Source organism: Notothenia rossii (assembly GCF_949606895.1).
Source record: "Notothenia rossii genome assembly, chromosome: 3".
NCBI lineage: Eukaryota > Metazoa > Chordata > Actinopteri > Perciformes > Nototheniidae > Notothenia > Notothenia rossii.
Window position 1 is genome coordinate 66,392,222 of NC_136901.1, and position 20,305 is coordinate 66,412,526.

The 20,305-nt window shown below is 42.2% G+C and overlaps 2 protein-coding genes across 2 annotated transcripts; both read right to left on the reverse strand.

Annotated features, from left to right (window-relative positions):
- Positions 1–12,106: 12,106 nt before the first annotated feature.
- On the reverse strand, positions 12,107–15,158 carry cxxc5b (CXXC finger protein 5b). The gene is made up of 2 exons (XM_079669080.1): positions 14,589–15,158; positions 12,107–13,780 (listed from the first exon to the last, which is right to left on the reverse strand). The coding sequence occupies exon 2, from the start codon at positions 13,518–13,520 to the stop codon at positions 12,636–12,638; it is 885 nt and encodes a 294-aa protein (XP_079525206.1). The 5' UTR covers positions 13,521–13,780; positions 14,589–15,158; the 3' UTR covers positions 12,107–12,635.
- Positions 15,159–16,585: 1,427 nt separating this feature from the next.
- On the reverse strand, positions 16,586–19,889 carry LOC307031737 (CDGSH iron-sulfur domain-containing protein 1). Its single transcript, XM_079669088.1, has 3 exons — positions 19,697–19,889; positions 18,248–18,450; positions 16,586–17,518 (listed from the first exon to the last, which is right to left on the reverse strand). Exons 1-3 carry the CDS (start codon positions 19,749–19,751, stop codon positions 17,429–17,431), a joined length of 348 nt encoding a protein of 115 aa, XP_079525214.1. The 5' UTR covers positions 19,752–19,889; the 3' UTR covers positions 16,586–17,428.
- Between the last annotated feature and the right edge of the window lie 416 nt (positions 19,890–20,305).

Genomic DNA, 20,305 nt, shown 5'->3' on the forward strand with positions numbered 1-20,305 from the left:
GTTGCAGTAGTCTAGGCGTGAGATGACAAGAGTCTGGACCAGAACCTGCGTCGCTTTCTGGGTCAGCTGGGGACGTATTCTCCTGATGTTGTAAAGAGTGTATCTGCAGCAGCGGGTTTTAGCAGCTATATTTGCAGTGAAGGACAGTTTGTTATCTAGGGTCACACCCAGATTCCTTGCAGTCTGAGTCAGGGATTGTTAGGTCAAGAGTGGGACAATCTTTTCCCGGAAGGAAAAGCAGTTCAGTCTTGTCAAGGTTGAGCTTGAGGTGGTGAGCAGGCATCCACTGAGAGATGTCAGCTAGACAAGCAGAGATGCGTGCGACGACCTGGGTCTCTGAGCGGGGAAAGGACAAAATTAATTGGGTGTCGTCAGTGTAGCAGTGGTATGAAAAACCATGCGGGCTAATGACTGATCCGAGCGAGTTTGTGTACAAGGAGAAGAGGAGGACACCAAGAATAGAGCCCTGAGGGACCCCTGTAATTAATTGACAAGGGTCGGACTCCGACCCTCTCCAAGTTACCCTGTAGGTGCGGTCTTCGAGGTATGAGGTGAGGAGGGAAAGTGCAGAGCCTGAAACTCCAAGTTTTTGGAGAGTGCGAAGGAGGATCTGATGATTCACCGTATCGAATGCAGCAGACGGGTCCAAAAGGATGATGACAGAGGAGAGGGAGGCTGCTTTAGCCGTGTGCAGTTCCTCAGTGACAGCAAGGAGGGCAGTTTCTGTTGAGTGACCTGCCTTGAAACCAGACTGGTGCGGATCCAGAAGGTTGTTCTGATGGAGATAACAGGAGAGTTGTTTAAAGACAGCGCGTTCAAGTGTTTTAGAGCGGAACGGGAGGAGAGAGACAGGCCTGTAGTTTATAATATCAGACGGGTTCAGAGTGGGTTTCTTTAAGAGAGGGTTTACTCTTGCCTCCTTGAGAGTGTTTGGGAAGTGACCAGAAGTTAGAGAAGTGTTGATGAAATGGGTGAGAAACGGTAGAATATCAGGAGCGATAGTTTGAAGGAGGTTTGAAGGGATAGGGTCCAGAGGAGAGGTGGTAGGGCAGGCAGAGGTAATGAGGGTAAGAACCTCACTTGGAGAGAGAGGGGAGAAGGAGGTTAGTGTGTGGGTGAAGGGAGGGTCTGGTGACCCAGCTGTGAGTAAAGATGAGTCAGAAAAAGAAGAGCGAATATCAACCTTTTTTTTCAAAGTGGTTAACAAAGTCGCTTGACAGAAGGGAGGAGGGGGAAGGGGCTTTGGGGGGGTCCAAGAGGGTGGAGAAGATGGAAAATAGTTTTTGGGGATTGGAATAGGAAGATTGGATCTTATCTTGAAAGAAAGTGCTTTTTGCCTGAGAGATCGAAGCAGAGAAAGAGGAGAGGAGAGCCTGATAGGTTAGGACAGGGGTCTGCAACCTTTTTGACCAAAAGAGCCATTTTGCTCCTTTTTCCCAAATATTTTTTTGTCTGGAGCCGCAAAACATATTTCATAGCTTGATAGCTAATAAAGTTGTATTTATTGTTATATCAGACAAAAACTACAGTTTTTTTTGCATGTATTAGGCTATTTATTACATTATATAAAACTGTTAACCTCTAATAAGAAACAAAGAACTCCTATAAGGAGAATTAAAAAGAATACACAGGCCTACTTTAAAATAAATTAAACACAGCACTTGGGGAGTCCTCTGCACATTTGAAGGAAAAAAAATATTATTAAAATGGGCCCACTTTGAAATAAATAAAACATATAGCTGCACCCTAAAAAGAGTTAAAGGTAGGGTAGGTAAGAATGGAGAAACTAGCTCGAGTGCGCTAGAATTTGAAAATACACAACCGGAAAAAATATGCCTCTTCCTTCAGACTTCCTCACAGAGCCCCTCCTCCAACACACACGAACGCGCATCATCAATGAGACCACGAGATAAGTTTGTGCACAGATGGAAGGCTGACAGGCAGGTAGGCCATCGCATATTTTAGTTGACCTAATTAAAACCGTTTTTTTTTTTTATTTATGTGTCACAGTATCACCTCAAAATAAAAGATACGAAACATTTTCAACCATGCAACAAAATATAAATAGTCCTACAAATACTTTTATTTTATTTCCTTCTTATTTTTGTCTAAGCTCAAGGGAGCCAGAGCAGAGGGCTTAAAGGGCCGAATGCGGCCCGTGGGCCCGCGGGTTGCCGACCCCTGGGTTAGGAGGTCGTCATGGTGTTTGGATTTCCACCATTTCCGCTCTGCTGCCCGAAGGATGGTTCTATTAGCACGTAGTGCGTCATTTAGCCGCTCAGCATAAGTTACCATGGAGATCTAGCCCGCTAAAAAGAGAACCAGCGTTGTAGGACCGGAAACCCTGAGTTTTCCCTGAAGTTAGCCCGCTAAGCAAAAAATCCGGATTCGTCGTACAGGCCTCAGGTGCTAGTGAAATTTGATGCAACAAACAATAACAAATAGCTCCCTAGGCTACAGAAAACAAGATTCAACAATGCTAACATATACTAACGTAACATATGAGAAGCAGTCATTTGTTGTGTTAGAAACAAGGCTAACAAAAGGAATTAACAGAAAATATAAATTAAATAATGAAATACATACAAAGTTAATGACAACAAGCGCGAACAAACAACCACAATCTAAATCATAATCACAACCGGAAGTGTGGATTTACAAAATAATTACAAAGGTTGATAATCGGTGCCACCAAATGTTGCTGTGCACAGAACGATTTTAAAAGCAATGTATTTCTATTGGTAGTGTGTTTCGTGCCTGCACCACGTCTTTTTGTCCGGTCGGTTCTTGGAAGACCAGAAGCTGTGTGGTTCATAAAAACATGTTCTTACTCAATATCAAGCCACGATTATTGTTTTTATTTTACATCGTATAATGTCTGACTTTTTTTGCCGTCAATGAGGAAAAGAAATGTATATTTATATCTGAAATCTGTATTTTTTTTAAATCTTTTTTTCGATCTAATTTGTTATTCTTGTGTAATAACACACTGTTATTCACTCAACAATAACACACAATTATCCTTGTTTTTATTTATTTGTTTAATTCTATAATCTCTGGCTTTTTTGCTGTCCGTCAGGAACTGAATTTCTAAATAAAGTAACTGGAAAAAGATACACACCCACTAAACTGATTACCCAAGATACTCAGCTATGGTTGAAGCTCGTGATTGGATTGTTTAGCCGCAATGCACGTTGGGATATGGTGTTAATGCGATATGAAATCCGAAAAAGATTTTTTTTAAATGATAATAATAATACTTTAATCCGAGTGTTCTTGCTTTTCTCTTTGAAAGTCATCACATAACGGCATTGTAATACACTGTTCGGCTGCATTAAATATTACACATCTGCCGTAGTTCTCTATTTATAGAGCCCTGATTAGAAGACTTCTAGAGTCTAGACAAACTGGAAGAACTGGCATGGAAACTGAATACGTGACGTGGATCATAGATATATCACCAATTAAACAACATCTTCAATTTGTCTATAAAAGGACTTGTAGTTTTTAAAGATATTACTGATTTTCTTTTAATATAAGAATGTAAATACTGAATTGAGAGAATAGTCAGGGGTTTTGGGTGATGGGAGACACATCTATGGAATCAGAATTTCAATAGCTTACCATTAAATGACGGATATACCTTTCTGTCTATGTTTTACAAATCAGATATTAATGTGTAGAAGTAAAACATGTGAAATGATATAGCAATATCCTTTAGAATTATGTGAAAACGTGATTAAAACTACACATCTTACATCTTACTATACAGTCTTTAATGAACTATTAGTAGAGGATAACGAGTAATGAATATACTTTATTGGGATCTTCAGATAAATGTTTGGTCATCACAAACACCAGATATCAATATCTCGCCTGATTGTTGGCACTTCACAATCCCCTTCCCTGAATTTGACTCAGGTGTAACTAAAGTCTGCTTTAAGGGTTGTTTATATTTCACATCATTAATCAGAAAATAGCAGGTTAACCTCTGAATTGTAATGGAGTAGAATTACAAAGTAACAATGAGCTGTCATGTGGGTATATATTAATGCTGCCCATTATGGACACAAACAATTTTCACCCATTTATTAATTATATTTTTTAAATTTGATAACACCAATGTGTTTAATACTGGCAACTTCTAATTGTGGGAAAAACTAAAACGTTCCCAGTAGAGACGTCCCATAGAAGATTTTGCTAAACAAAATAGCCAGCATGTCTAGTTCTGGGGGGGGGGGGGGGTCCGGGCTGGTCCAGTTAAAGTCTAGTTTTGGATAAAACTAGACTTGGTTTCGTTCCATTTCAAAGTGCTGTTTGACGCTCGGCGTAACCTTGGCGCACTGCTGCTCCAACATTCAATCCCAGAGTTTGAAGATTAATCACAGGGTTTTTCAAGCAAAGGGACTTTAGTCCCAAACGATAGTTGAGGATTATGGGTAGTGTAGTGTCTTCGGCCATCCCAAACTCTGAAATGTCTTTCGGATTTCATATCGCATAAACACCATATCCCAACATGCATTGCGGCTAAACAATCCAATCATCGAGTTTAAACCATAGGTTTAAACCATAGCTGAGGATCTTGGGTAATCAGTTGAGAGGGTGTGTATGTGTTATTTTATTTAGAAATTCAGTTCCTGACGGACAACAAAAAAGCCAGAGATTATAGAATTAAACAAATAAATAAAAACAAGGATAATTGTGTGTTATTGTTGAGTGAATAACAGTGTGTTATTACACAAGAATAACAAATTAGAAGGAAAAAAAGATTTTTTTAAAATACAGATTTCAGTATTCTGAGGCTCTCAGCCCCATTTCTTTTCCTCATTGATGGCAAAAAAAAGTCAGACATTATACGATTTAAAATAAAAACAATAATCGTGGCTTGATATCGAGTAAGAACATGTTTTTATGAACCACACAGCTTCTGGTGTTCAGAGACCCGACCGGACAAAAAGACGTGGCGCAGGCACGAAACATACTACCAATAGAAATACATTGCTTTGTGTTCTGTGTGACACAAAAAAAAGGGTAAAATCGTGTTGGTGAACACGAATCAATAGATTAAATGTTGTGACTATAACACGAAATGCCCTGAGACTGGGTTGGGAGGCCACAGTTGTACTTCATGTTAAGTGCTAAATAGCATATATTACCATTCCAACATGCCGCACATGGTGACATGTTAAGAATTGGACCAGTTCAGCATTAAAATGTTAGCATTTTGAGCATGTTAGCATGCTGACATTAGCATTTAGCTAAAAAAAACATGGCTGATTCCTGTTAATCTTATTACATTACTTTACATTATAATTAAATTTCATTTAGCTAGCACTTTTATCCAAAGCCACTTTCAATAAGTCCAATAAACCATAAAGATATAAACACAGAACAAAAAGTTTCAGTTTGTGACTGAAGATATGTAAGATAACTACATTCTGCAATTTAGTGGACCAAAAGTAATCTCAGATGTTAAGAACAACTTTAAAACGGTGACAAAAGATTCTCATTTCAAGGTCCACTAACTTGGTTTTTCTAGAGCTATGGGCCCCATCTCAGTCGCTATCATGTGACCGAGAAATCCATACTGTCACACGGCAACAATTAAACCATGACAGTGCAAACAACAGATATGTGGCTAATAGCTCTGGAAACCAAGTAAGTGGACCTTTTGATGAGAGTTCAGTCAAACATCATATTTAATATGTGATATCACATTCCATCACTGTCTAAGTCTACAACATACAGGCGCTTCCAATGTTAGCGTCCTCACTTCCTGCCTACTTCGGGGGCCTCCTAGTGTCCTTCTAGCTTTCTATGTCGCGAACGAGCCGGCTCTTTCAAGTGAGCGACGGGAGCCGGCTCGCGCCCGTGAACGAGCCGTTTTTTGTTTTTGTTTTTTTTGTTAAGTAGCCTAATACAAGACGGAATGATATGTTGATATCCGCGCTACGGGTGCTCCGTGCATGATGCATGCAGTGACATGTAATATCCAAGGATTATAGAATGTGTTGGATGCTGCTGTTTTGAGCATTGCAATATATTTAGTTTCATGATGTTATTTATTTATGATTATTTTTAGGCTCAGCAAAGATTTGTGGTCAGTTTGTATAGGTGTTGCTATCTGCTTTTTTTTTTGTTGCGTGGTTCTACAATCAGAGTCAGAGAGTTACAAGGGTCTGTAAATGCAATGAAAAGAATTGGCCACAGCAAATCATTTATATTAAAAATGTAATTTGCACTTTTGAATACTTCAGTACAAAGGATGTATTGAATAATTTAAGTGATATATGTGTACACATATAAATCATTAGTCAAAACAGGACTACATTTGATTGAATTATAAAAGGTATATTTCGCAGATTCCTATTAACCCTGCCCCCTTAAAAAAAACGGCTCTCGCAAAGGAACGGAGCCATAAGATCCGGCTCCCTAGTTCAAAGAGCCATAATTCCCATCACTAGGGCCTTCAGTTAGTGAAACACATGATCAGTTGGATCGTGTCAGGGGACAGGGCAGGGTCAGGTGACTCACGTTGCTTTGCAAGAAAATCACTTAAAAGCAGCCATGTTTAGGACCTGCGTTTGTACAGAGTTCACTCACTGTATTAAAAAAGGGACATCACTCAGATGCAAGAAACAAGACAGAACTAGTATATCATTTATCATAAGAGATGTAGCAGAACTTACTTTTTAAGGTTGCTGTTTGTGATGTAGTTAATAGTTAACTATTGGGTCACATATTCAATTTACTTGGTCACTAATTCCATGCTGACTTTTGTATTTTACTTTGTTTGTATGCTTAATGAGCTTTTATTTATTTTGTTGCTGTGAAAAATAACAAATTAATGCAACTAAAAGATCAGATCTGGTGGTTTTTTTGCATATGTTTTCAGCTTGCACTCAACATGGGTGCTGATAGGGAAAAACAGTATTTGCTGATGTTGGTCCCTTACACAATGATTATCTATTCAGTGGGATGTGTCAGAAAACAGGCCATAAGAGATCAGACGGGGGAGCACAGAAAGCTGATTAGCATGTGGTTTAAAGCGAGACAGAGGGCGAGACGCTCAAGGAGACGGAGCAAATGGGAGTCAGGTCACGGGAAGCAACACGTCACAGCCAACTCAATAAAACTCCTCTCATTCCCTCACCACCTCCACACCCCAGCCTCTGTGTGTGTGTGAGTACAGAGCGTGTGTGTCCACCCATATTTCTTGAATCATGTGACTTGACACGAGCAGTCATGCACAGTGTGAAAAGCCCCGCTATATATAGTAGGACAGTGTTGGGTTTCCCAGCAAAGCATTGTAGGAGTGCGATCATCTTTTTCCCATAAGAAAGTGCACAACACTGGCTTGTAATGTTTCTATTTGCTTTAGGTGTTAAGAGTCTAGCGGTGCTCCTGTGCGTCCATCCTGAAAGGTGAAATTAGGACACGAGAAGCCGTTTGTGATCCTCCTGTGTTGACTAAGCGCCGGTGGGATAGTACACATCAAGGATTAGATGTGTCTCAGGCCAATAAAATACATCTTATCTGGTTTTTTGAATGAAGTCATTGTGAAGAGACATAATGAGACAGTCAGTTTAACAGCTCTGTATTCAATGAATAACAAAACCTCAGTAATGGAGTCATTAGATTTAGCACTAAAGGACAAAGGTTTTTAATTTGTAACCTCATTGTTGGTTATGGTCGGTGGTGTATGTGACAAGATAAAGTGTTAATGTGAGCGAAAAATTCAGTCAGGAGATGTGTTGGGAAATCGTATTTGGTGTGCCGGTTTTTTTTTTCTCAAATTAAGAAAATGTTTAACTTTTGTACATAATAAAAATTGGATGAAAAAACGTATCATATTTAACAACATTAAAGAGGGTATAACATGACATATATCTGTATTTTATATCTGACTATGTAGTATACTATGTATACCAAAAATCTTAAAGAAAATTACCGAGATAAGATGAACTGTGTCAGTACAAATCAAACATACTTGGTCCAAGAAATATCCTGCATATTAGTGTTTTACAAATGTTTTTAGCATACTTGCAGCTATGAAATATCACGTGCAAGATCAGGAAGAAAGTGGTCATGCATGAAATTGATCTCATGACTCTGAGGGCATCCTTTCTTTATGATAGTAGTGGTCTTACAACAATACCCGGTTGTTCAAAATCAAATCAATCATAGGCGCGCATGGCCTTACTTATCCTGACGCAGTATGGTCAAGCTCTAAAATAATTCAATCCTACATTTCCCAGAATACAATATAATTAGCATCCTTTGACAGGCCCTCTCAGTAAATGCCCTTATCTTTCAAATTCTGTGCCCTCAGTAATGCAGTCCCCATTAAAACTCATGACTAGTAGGCTAAACAGTTTTTTGGAGTTTCCTTTAAAAAAATACAACTAAACCTAACTCTTACATTTGGGACTGGTTAGAAGATACAATGTAGAAGGAAAAACTAAATGGTACTCACATTTCTTCCCTTTTTTCAAGTTGGCGACATGTTCTCGAAACTATTATATAGTTGCGTATTTTTAGCCATTCTAGCAATGTTTCTCTATCTCACAGTATAAAACTTCGGTCCATAATGAAATATTTCGATTTATTAGTTGACATTTCTTTAAAAGTTTCAATTAATGTCCCTTACAGCTTGACTTTTAATAATTGTTGTGATCCCCTGGTTTACAACCAAATACTTACAAAACCTAAAATATATAACTATATAATTAGCACATGTTTGCATGCTAAAATGCTAAACTAACTTTTAAAGATAAGATCATTTTTGAAAATGGCAAATTTAAACCAGGTAAGTGTTGTCACATTAGCATTGTCACTATTAGCATGTTAGCCCGCTGAAGTTAGCATTTTGCTAGAGCACTGCTGGGTCCAAACCATGGTCCAAACAGGCAAGAGCTCGGCTAGCATTTGCTGTAGAGCCTGAGTCCTGTTCATTTAAAACACAGTAGCGTAACAAAGACATGGGCAGATTACAAATTAAAACATTTAGAATATGTAGCTGTATTTGAACCATAAGGGGGGGAAAAAGATTAAGTCAGTGACTAAAATGTCTCGAAGGGTACTTTTCATTTGATTTTTAAATAAAATAGATACTATATTGTGAATGAGCTATATTACAACATCTCTCAAAAGCCTGCATTATAGGGATAAAGTCATTGCAACTGCCTTGAGATAATGACTCAAATTAATAATGTATGACAATTCTCAAGTGGTTAGTTAGTCCTTGCTGCAAATCAATATAATTGATTATGTTACATTTTATTCATTAATAATTTAATGGAATACTTAAATTCATGGGCACTACCATCAAATACCAAAGTTAAAGACCTCATGTATGTAATAGCTCTGTTCATGATGTGCTGCTCTGATTAAAAGGTGGGAATCGTGCTCATTAAACATTGCAAGCAGCTTCTCGCTCAATTTTCCACATCATGAGGTGGCGTGAAAAGAAAAGCCATTATGAAATATCACTGCAGGCAGACTTATCACCATGCTTTGCCTAACTTTCTGGAACTACTGTGGCTTTTTGAAAATCAGCAGCAAGCTAAAGATTAACAGAATTTTGTGTACACATTACCTCTGAAACACACACCATGCGAACCCGCCTGGGGATCAAAATGTCTGAACGTTTCGGGAGCTTAATTTCTTTTGTGCCTGATCATTTGGATGGTGTTGGGTTTTGACTTTTTAGAATTTTCCCAGGTATTGTAAGGTGTATTAGTCTTCATGCTTCATATAGCATTCTAAGGGCTAATGATAGGGAGAAGATGGTGCTGTTTAAAGACGCCGGTCTATTCCGAATCAACCTTTAACAGCTTTAAGGGGTCAAAGGTCAAGAGTCCCCTTTGACCCTGGTGTCACCAAAATAATAACCTGAAGGCAGATGAGCCTGAGCTTCTCAAGGATGTAAGACACCATTGTGTTTGTGCTCGGGTGTAGCGTGTCTTGCTTGTGTACAAAAGTGAAGGCAAATGGATGACAGAGACGTAATGAGGAGTGATCTCAGAAAGACGCTGTTTCTGCCAAGCTGTTACACATTTTCTAACACTGGGGATACGGCCAATGGAGGGAGAGGGGAAACAAAAAATCCACAATGAGACACAGTGTCTCCAAGCAGACACAGTGGCCAACATTTCAAAGGTCTGGCTGGTGAGTGAGGGTCCGCCCAGCTCCAGTGCAGGTTGCCTTGGGCTGGCAGGTTGTTCCACTGCAGTGTGAGAGGACTTTTTCCTTCAGAGTGGGCAGGGCCGCTGGTGCTAACATATGTACGCTCCACAGGGGTCTGTGGCGGATATCTGGACGATGCATCCGTCATTAACCCCCGTCTCCCTGCTTCTCGCTGCGTTTCATTCGGCCTCCATCACTGCGCCTACTACTCTCTCTCGGATCTCACCCCTCATCTCTGCCTCCCTCTTTGTCTGGCCCGCGTTATCTTCATCCCCTGCTGTCCATCTCCCCGTCCTCCTCCCTTGCATATCTCCCTCTTTCTCTTTCCTCTCCCCCTGTGGCCTGCTTTTCATCTCTCCCAGTTTTACCCCCCACCACCAGCACCAATCCTCCCTTCTCCCTCTCTCTCTCTCTCTCTGCCCTTCACCACGTCTCTTTCTCCCCCCTCCCAACTCTACCCCTTCAACCCTCTCCCTAGATCCACTTTCCACCCCTCCTCCTGCTCCCCCTACTCCCCTAACTCACTCTCTCAACTCCCCCACACACCCCTCCTCCCCTTCTCTGTCCTCCGTTCAATCCTTCCTTCTGCAACCCCCCCCCCTCCCTCCCTCCCTCCCTCCCTCCCTTTCTCTCCTGCCATCTTGCAGGCCAGTGGAGCCAGACTGCAGGCGTTCAGGGAGTCACTGGACCTGCTGGGCAGCGGGTGACACAGATTTCCGGTGTATGTGTGTGTGTGTGTGTGTGTGTGTGTGTGTGTGTGTGTGTGTGTGTGTGTGTGTGTGTGTGTGTGTGTGTGTGTGTGTGTGTGTGTGTGTATGTGTGTGTGTGTGTGTGTGTGTGTGTGTGTGTGTGTGCATGCGTGACGAGAACAGGGAGGGGGGATTAAGCTCCAAATCACTAGAAAGGCACCGAAGAGAGAGAGAGAGAGAGAGAAGGAGAAAAAAAACCTGCAGATCCAAGAATTTGAAATTCCCCCTTTGTCTGGGAGATGAAGAAACACTAGAGTGTGTAGACTTTAACTAAGAGACTGTGTTCCTCATTCAGAGGCAGCGCTGCAATAGCATGGTGTTGGAGCTCTGCTTTTCTCCATGAGTTGGCAGTGTCCTGCGTTGGCTGGCGTGCTGCGCTTTCTCTCTCTCCCTCTCTCTCTCCCTGCCTGACAAACACGCACACACGCACACACAACCCCCACAGATGCACACACACACACACACACACACACACACACACACACACACACACACACACACACACACACACACACACACACACACACACACACACACACACACACACACACACACACACACACACACACACACACACACACACACACACACACACACACACACACAGTCCCTCTGCGATCCCCCTGACTGAAGGCACACAGGAAGTGCAGCCGTGGCCCAATTATAGCGTGACACCTCGGGCCGGCCGTTGCCATGGTTACGTCTTCCCTGCGGTCCCCTGGAGTGTGGCGCCGAGGAAGAAGGTCTTATCACATCAGCCATCGTTACGGCAACAAGCAAAAACCCACCCTGTAGCCCAGAGTCCAGCTGGCTGTGTATGTTGTTTATCACGTGTCTATATAGGATACACACTTGTGAATAAAAAGGGACATTTTTGTCAGTGTGTGAATTGAACGGTGTGTGTGTGTGTGTGTGTGTGTGTGTGTGTGTGTGTGTGTGTGCATGTAGAGCATGCACCGGACCTGCCAAGGCAGCGTGTAGGTGTGTTTGTGTGTCTGTGGGGTTGTGATAAGGCTCTCAGCCACACTATTAGGTGACTCATAATCCACACAACCTCACACACACATGAACACGTGTGTGTACAACCAGAAACATTGGACACATACACCCAATTAAATCCAAGCACACACACACTAGCGGACATAGCATAAACCCAGCCTGTAGACAAGTTCACATGGCCAATTTATTTTATTTCAAAAGGGCAAACAGAGCTATACAGTACAAGTTGCACATGAAATAATTTAGCCTAAGCTGAACTCATTCATTTCTTACTGATGCAGTGACGTCAGAACAACAGAAAACAAAACTCCCCGTTAGAAACAAAACATTTGGCTCCTTTTTTTTATGTTGAAACACAATACATCCAAACTGGAAAGGGATGTAAAAAAAGACATAATGTTTTCCAGATATTTACAGTCTATTTACAGCATTTTTTTTGTCGTCATCTAAATATTGACACACATTGGTATCCTTTTTTCTCTCCTCTCCGACTCACTGATTGTCAAAAGAAAGGATGGGAACGAGTTTGGACATTCTCTAACGGAGCTGCAGCTCCTCGTTAAGCACGAGATCTGACGAGATCTTTGAACCACAGTCTGAGTGTTATCATGGTGTCCTGTGTGCTTTTATTTACTGCAGCCCCTCAACAATCATCCAACCAGGATCCTCTGACAAATGCTGCCACCCACCCTATCAGTATTATCCATCCAAGGTGCTGTTGCTTCTCTCCTGTGCCAGACCCAAAGTAAAGTCGGAGCCCCTTAGATCAAACCCAGACACTCTGCTCTCAAACCCAGGACCCCCCGGCTTCCTCTTCAGCTCCTCACACTTCCTGTATTTACAGATCTGGTGTCCCCTCTTGCGATTGCGGCAGCTGCTGCACTGGTCGCAGTTCGTCTGTCGCCGACAAGGTACGCACTCCCCACACCTCTTCCTCTTCCTCCTCCCTCCGCTGCCCCCGCCCAGAGAGCCAGGTGAGTAGCCCTCGGCCACCAGCCCCTCGATGCCCTCAGCTCCCATGGCCGCGCTCCTCCAGTGGCCTCCCCCCATCTGGAAGCCTGCCAAGGGGAACAGAGCGGGGCTGAAGGGGAACCAAGCACCCAGGAAGGGCTGGAATTCGGTGCCACATCCAGAGGAGTCCTCTTCGTCCTCCTCGGGCCCCGACCCGCCTCCCTCCGCATCCCCCTTTGCCTCTACAGCCTCCCTTTTAACCGGCTGGCTGCTCTGTGCGCCCAGGCCGGCCTGCTCTGTGGAGGCCGGGGTCAGCGCCAGCAGCCCAGCGCGCATCAGCAGCTCTGCGGCGTGGGCCAGGTGGAGCCCGCTGGGCGACTCCCACATGTCAGGCCAGGAAGGGGCCCGGCGGGGCTTAGTGTGCGCAGGCTGGGCAGCCCGCTGCTGGGTCGGAGAGGGCTGGATCAGGCCTTTGACGTCCACGGCAGGGGAAGGGGTGGAGATGTAATGGGAGAGGCTGTAGGGGTGGTTGGAGCGCTTAAGGCTGGGTCTCAGAGGCTCATTGGGGATTTTAGCACTGCTGTGGGGCTGATCTGGGGAGGAAGGGCCAGCGATGTCTACGGCAGTGGACATAGCAATGGCTGTGTGGGGGGGTGTCTGTCCTTGTGTGAGTGCGTGTGCGTGTGCGTGTGTGTGTGTGTGTGTGTGTGTGTGTGTGTGTGTGTGTGTGTGTGTGTGTGTGTGTGTGTTTGTGTGGGAGGAGTGGTAAGGGAGAAGGGGATTGAAGCCGATGCGGGGTTGACAACCGTCCTGCTGTTACTTCAGCCAAAATGGCAAGCCTTGGCCTGTGTCCCTATTCCCATTCTCTGCAGCAGCCTCAGAGTCCTGGAGAGCTAGAAATGAATTGGGGATGAAGAGAGCAAGGTTAAGAATAGAAATATTGGAGAGACCAATACAGAAAGAGAGTAAACAGAGGAGATGAGACTGGGAGATATTTCTCAGCCAGAGGCACTAAACACTGTTTTTAAAGAAAAAAAACATATATTTATATAGATTTAGAAATAAACTGCTTGAATAGAGACAAACCGTGCCTGTATCACACAGTGCATTGGTTGAATATGATTTCCGCATACAGGAGGCAGTATCCCTTTAAGAATTTCACGGTATATCAATGCAATCAATAACAGAGCGACAACAATATGCAAAGATATGCGCATATGCGCAGGTCAAATGTGGAGCGCGCTTTTCAAATACATTTTGACGACTGCTGTTATGTGTGCCAGGCAAAGCTTAAGCTGAACAGAAGAAGACTAAATAGAGGACCGCAAAAAAACAGGCTGTCTTTTGTCTGGTATCGACGACGAGGAGCGAGGTGCGCAACGATGCGGTTGCTGTGGATAAAAAAAGACCAGGCTATATTCCATGTCCACATTTGTAGAAAATCTACTCCAGTGATTGAACACGGGACACATATGTTGTTACAGGACAACACTGTATACCCTTTTCTGGGTCGATCTGGACACCTAATCGATCATTTCACCGTAATTCATGTTACCTAAGAAGACTGTGCTCGACCGACGCCACGACGAGCTGACCACAGTCCGAGTGGTCTCTGCGACACGGCGCTGCGCGCAGGAAAAAGGCGACAAAACCAAAACAGCGAAAATCAACAGGAAGTATTGTTAAAACGTCTCGTCTTACCTTCCAAATAGGGTCCAAACTCTCCTGTCAAACATATGATGAAGTCATGAACTAATGGCGTGGTGATTGTAGTGTATATGGACGGTGGAGCTGCCGATTCCTCCTCCACCTCTCCGTCCCGGAGGGTCTGCAAACACTCTGCACGGAATTTGGGGGCGTCGCTCAAAATGCGAAGTGGACTCTGCAGCCGAGACCGTGGTCAGAGCGACCCCATAATATCCCCAGGAACACGTCAACATACACGGACAGCTGTCAGTGGGTAGACTTTAGGGTGACAGATTAAAGCCCCATTACTATGCATCAGACACCCTTTTGTATCAATGGGCGTTACTACAAGTGACACCAATTATACTTTTATCATGTTAAATATTTAAAATAGGCCTACAACAACTTTTTAAATACAGGCCAGGCCAACATTTACACATTTTTGTCAATATATTCAAATTAATTTAAAGTTATTCATTACGGTGTGCATAGATAAGTTTTCCATCTCAATTAAAAAAAATAAGTCTTTAAGGCTTGTGCCATTAACTAGCCTACATTAAAGTCGTTTAATCACCGGAGAAACTACTAAATATGATCGTTATTGTTAAGTAATACCTTTATTTTCGTATATGTAATATAGCCTTTGTGCATATTATTGTATATTTGATTTGTTTTATTAATATGTTTACTACTTTGGCAATAAAGTTTTCTGATTTCATGTCAATAAAGTTTATTTGAATTACAGCGCTGTAATGCGTAGCCTCATTAACTTAATTAAACGCACCTGTGCGTAAAGCTTTAATCAGCTTAGCAGTGAATTAGTGCGAAGACTACAATTGCATTCAAATTGAGATGTGAATGTATGCATTGTCTTTTCTGTCTGGAAAGAACGCACATCAATAACCTATTGTAAATGGCTCGGACTTTGGCCTAAATAAAATATTTCATCCGTATTTTCTGGCCAGGTCGGTGTTTACACATTACATTTTAACATGTATATTTAGGAAATAACTCGAAGCGAAACGTTCCCCTTTGTTTGGGGGTGTGGGGGGATATGTACATTTTCTATAGTTTGAAGTAAGTAGTATCCCCACGGGAAGCCTTTTCATTATTGGTTATTCATACTTAATGAACGCAAAACTGGATTTGTTGTCTTCAGTGTAGCATATAGTCGACATAATCGAATCGCATTTGCTTAAAAACAACAATAATTAAACTAATAATTCTAAAATAAAAAGTATTGTTTACCAAACTTGTCAGATTGAATTATCCGTCAAAGTGTTAGCCTACTTAGCATAAGTAGCATTGAGCTAATGTTGCTCCACTTGTAACGCAGGTAATTGTTGACACTCAGATGTGTGTTGTCCCTCCGTGAGCAGCACTCTGTTAGGTGACTCTTCACGCGGGGACGGTGTACTCCACTCCACCTCTTGTGAGAGCCCTCCGTTGCATTTGGCACGCAGCCAGATACTTCGTGCGTGTGTCAGTGTGTGTGTATCTACGTGCGTGTGCGTGTCACAGAGGCCCACCGTACCCACTGTCTGGCCAGGACTATCCGTGTAAACACAGCGTCTTCTAGTGGTCACCACAAATACTGCCACTTCTTAAAATGGCCACTGGTGCTGGTGGACACTGCAGCACCTCCAGCCGAGGACACACACACACACACACACACACACACACACACACACACACACACACACACACACACACACACACACACACACACACACACACACACACACACACACACACACACACACACACACACACACACACACACACACACACACACACACACACACACACACACACACACACACACACACACACACACACACACACACACACACACACACACACACACACACACACACACACACACACACACACACACACACACAAAAAAGTTTATTTGTTCCTGTGGTTCAAAAACAAACAAATGTAATGTTTGGCCCTTGGCTCCTATACAAGAAAACACCTCCAAAAACAAACATGCCGAGCCAACAAAATCAGGTCACTTATTAAGTTTTATTCACAATATACAGAACAATGAGTCAAGTCGTCACACCGCACGCAGCCAGTAGAAAATAAATCTGATGGAATAAGCAATATATATCATTTTCTAAGCAAGTATTTGAATACTTTACAGATTAAATACAAGTTCGCTCAGGAAGCAGACAGTAAAACTGGTAAACAAGAAGCCGATAGTGTTGATTGGAGAGAAATTAATTGAAGACAAAACTCCTGAATAAGCAGCTCATGGTGCAAAAATCATACCATGTAACATTCATATGGGTTATGTGCATTTCAACTCTGGGTGTCGCGGGCTAATGATTTAAAAATAAAGCCTTTCCTTAATTCAAATGACCGACTTAAATGAAGCCCTGCCTCAAAGAACGTCAGGTTTTATAATGCTCCACTCTGGGGAGAGGAGAAGGAAGGGGAAACACTGTTGACACCAGACGTGAAGCTACTATGCCTGCACTGTGAAATATTTCACTTAAAATCAGGTCCAGTGAGTATTTTAACTGAATTCCACACAAAGTAGGTCAAAATGTAACTTTATTCATAGTACCTCCATGTCTGTGTGCTGATTGTCAAAGTCCTTCCTTATCTCTCCTCAAGTGACCTTTGATTGAAGTAATGTCGGATTACGTAGAAACAGCGTGAATCAAATCAAAATACCACAACATTTTTTGTTCTGAGCAATGAAGTATATCCACCGCTTGATTTAATTGCGACAATACCGTAACAATCCGTGCGACACTACGATGGTAATAAATGATTGGACAAACAAGGGTCGGGTGTATTAGAAGTGAAAGGGTGAGCGCAAGGTTCTCCAATTGGGCGGCTTAAGCATCTTTCTTTTTGATGATGAGCGGTCCCACGTTGTCCCCGGTTTCATCGTTGTGTTTGGCGTGGGCTCCGTCGCAGAAAGGGAACTGTAAACAGAGGGAAACAAAAGTTGCTCTTATCAAGTTCAAGCCCTTTGTGCTGCAGTGAAACGACTGGACACTGTTAGCCAATATTGATGTAATCTCCCAGAAAGCACCTTATACTAAGACAGAGACCAAACTACAGAGCAGACATGTTAGTAGTATTACCATCAGTCTCAAAGTGACTGAAGACCATTTTTATCTTTACGATCGTGAACAAATCAAATCCTGAAATAGCTCTACTCAAGACGTTTAAAAATATTCAACTTTGCAGACAGAAGCGATTTGTTGAACTCAGATGTTCCTTGTCCTTTATTTTATGTACATAGGGCATATTTTAGATCTTGTTTATGCAAAAGACTTTCGCGAAAAGTACAACTTGGGATATTTCAAGTATGAGGTCTATTGTTTTCAAATGTAACCTATATACAGAACGATAGCGGCCCACTCAATTATTCTCAGATTGACATAAAAGCCATAAATCAGTCTCACTAAGTGTTTAATTTACTTCAGCCAACACCCAAGGCCTCTGATATGGTTGGCAGAGCTTAATGATAAGATTTCAATAAGCTGTCAAAGAAAAAACACTTGTGAACTATGTGAACTGGAGTGACCCTTTATGGTGGAAAGCTAAGGGAGTTACTAGCTTAGAATGTCTAATATCAGTATACATTTAACAATAAATCAAACACTGAAATTAAGTGCAGTTATGTATGCTCTAAAGTAGCTGCTAACCTTCTTTGACTTCCAGCAGCGGCAGTACACAGCCTTGGTGCCGATGTCCTCCATGTCGAAGCTGTGCACCACTTTGGGGCTGTCTTTACTGATGCAGGTGTTTACCTGGCCCTTTTTACAGCCCCGTCCACTCAGGTAATGGCTGACTAGGAAACCTCCGACAGCTGCAACCACTGCGACTGGCACCGCAACCACAAAATGCTCTGAAAGAGGAGACGCAGTGTGAGTGGAGATACAGAAAAGTATTATTATTATTATTATCATTCAGAAATACACATTTCTGTGGCTTGGTAAAGACGTCACAGGTGGTTTTCCTATCTTAGAAACACCCCCAAATTGAATGCATCTCAATACAGTGTTATGGCTAACTTTGCCCTACATAAAACAGAGTCAGAACCAATAAAATGATAGGGTTCACAAAAAAAAAAAAGTATTGGATGTATATTTTACTGGCTTGCATTACACAGCGCAGGTTTACTGGACAACAACTGGACACTTCATGATACATACCAGGGTCTATGGTATCCATTGCCCATTTAAATACCCTTGTAATCACTGAACCTGTGTTAAAATATTGTTTTTCTGCATGTTACTGACCTTTAGGCTTGGAAGTAATATTTAGGCTTGGAAGTAATATTTTAAGCACTTGCTGCACTACTTCTGTCTGTTGACGTTTGTATTACTAAAACAAACATCCACCCTGGCAGAATTACATTGCATCAATTTGCGCTATAACCAAAACATTAAAATTTCTTTAAAGCCTCAAACCTATCTTCTTAACAGAACGTTGCATCATCAGAGGAGGATAATGAACGGGGCCTGCCTATACAGAGAACACTCAGTTAAGAGGTATGTAAAGTGCATTTCCATTTAGACCGTTTTTTCTAGGCATTGAGGAGATTATCAAGGTCCACTGAGCATCACATTATGAGGAGTCGTAAGACCAGAGGAACTGGGGCCCTGCTGTCAGTCCTGATCAGCAGGTTCAGTTATTAGCTGCTTTGTTAGGGAAGCTGGCTGGAGGCAATGATACGTTAAGATACTGTAGTATGTGCTGTAATCGCCTCCGAGTATGGCCTGATAACTGATGGGCCAAAACTATCTGAGTGATAGTCTAAAATTGGGAACACAACATGAGGATGCATCCAACAGGGCTGACTGCCCAGTGACGTAGCTAGCTACATGGCTGTTTAGCTAAGTAGCTGCTGAATAAGTAACTAACTGCTGAAATAAGATACAAATGTTTAATTATACATTCCCTAAATGTACTCAGGTTCATAATCTCCATTCAACCATTCTTAAATGCTAGTTTACAAACAACCGTAACGTTAGCATTCACTGAGCTTGCCAGGGTAATGTCAGGTCACACAGACGTGTTAAGTTTACGTTGAGCGGCAAATGACAAGTCATGTAATGCTAGCATGTTATTAGCTAGCTTGGATACTTTACCTTTTGTTAACGAGAATCCTGAGCTGGATAATGCGGGCATCGGTATCTGTGACATGGCTGGTAAACCCGGGGTTGATGTTTTTCCCTGAACGGTGTGTTGTTTTTGGATAAGCACTCAGCAGCAAGGTCAACTGGGAATCTTACGTGAATTCTCCCCGCTACACAAGCACCGTGCTCGGCCGCCTACGTGCTGTGCAGCAGCCAATCAGCTCAAAGAGAGGAGGAGTTATACCAGAGCAAGAGACCAATCCACGCGTACTTCCGGCTTCGCTTTAGTACTCTTTGAAGGATTTACTGGAACTGAAATCTCAAATATGATTCATTAACTACCTCTATATTGTTTATGACCCAGCAAGGTGTCTCAAGGTCAATTACAAAGATGCCATTTCAATTGTTTAATCAAATATATGCTTTAACATTTTTTTTAAAAAGTAATTATTGACCGTCTAAACTTTTAAGTGGCAAAATAATCTGGTTTTATTCCGTAACCTTCAAATACAGTTCACAGCCTCCATATGAGAAGTTTGCTCAATCTGTGCCAAAACGGTGTTATTTTAGGATGAACCCCAATAGCGATTACTCCAATAATTACTTATGCATTCATTAACT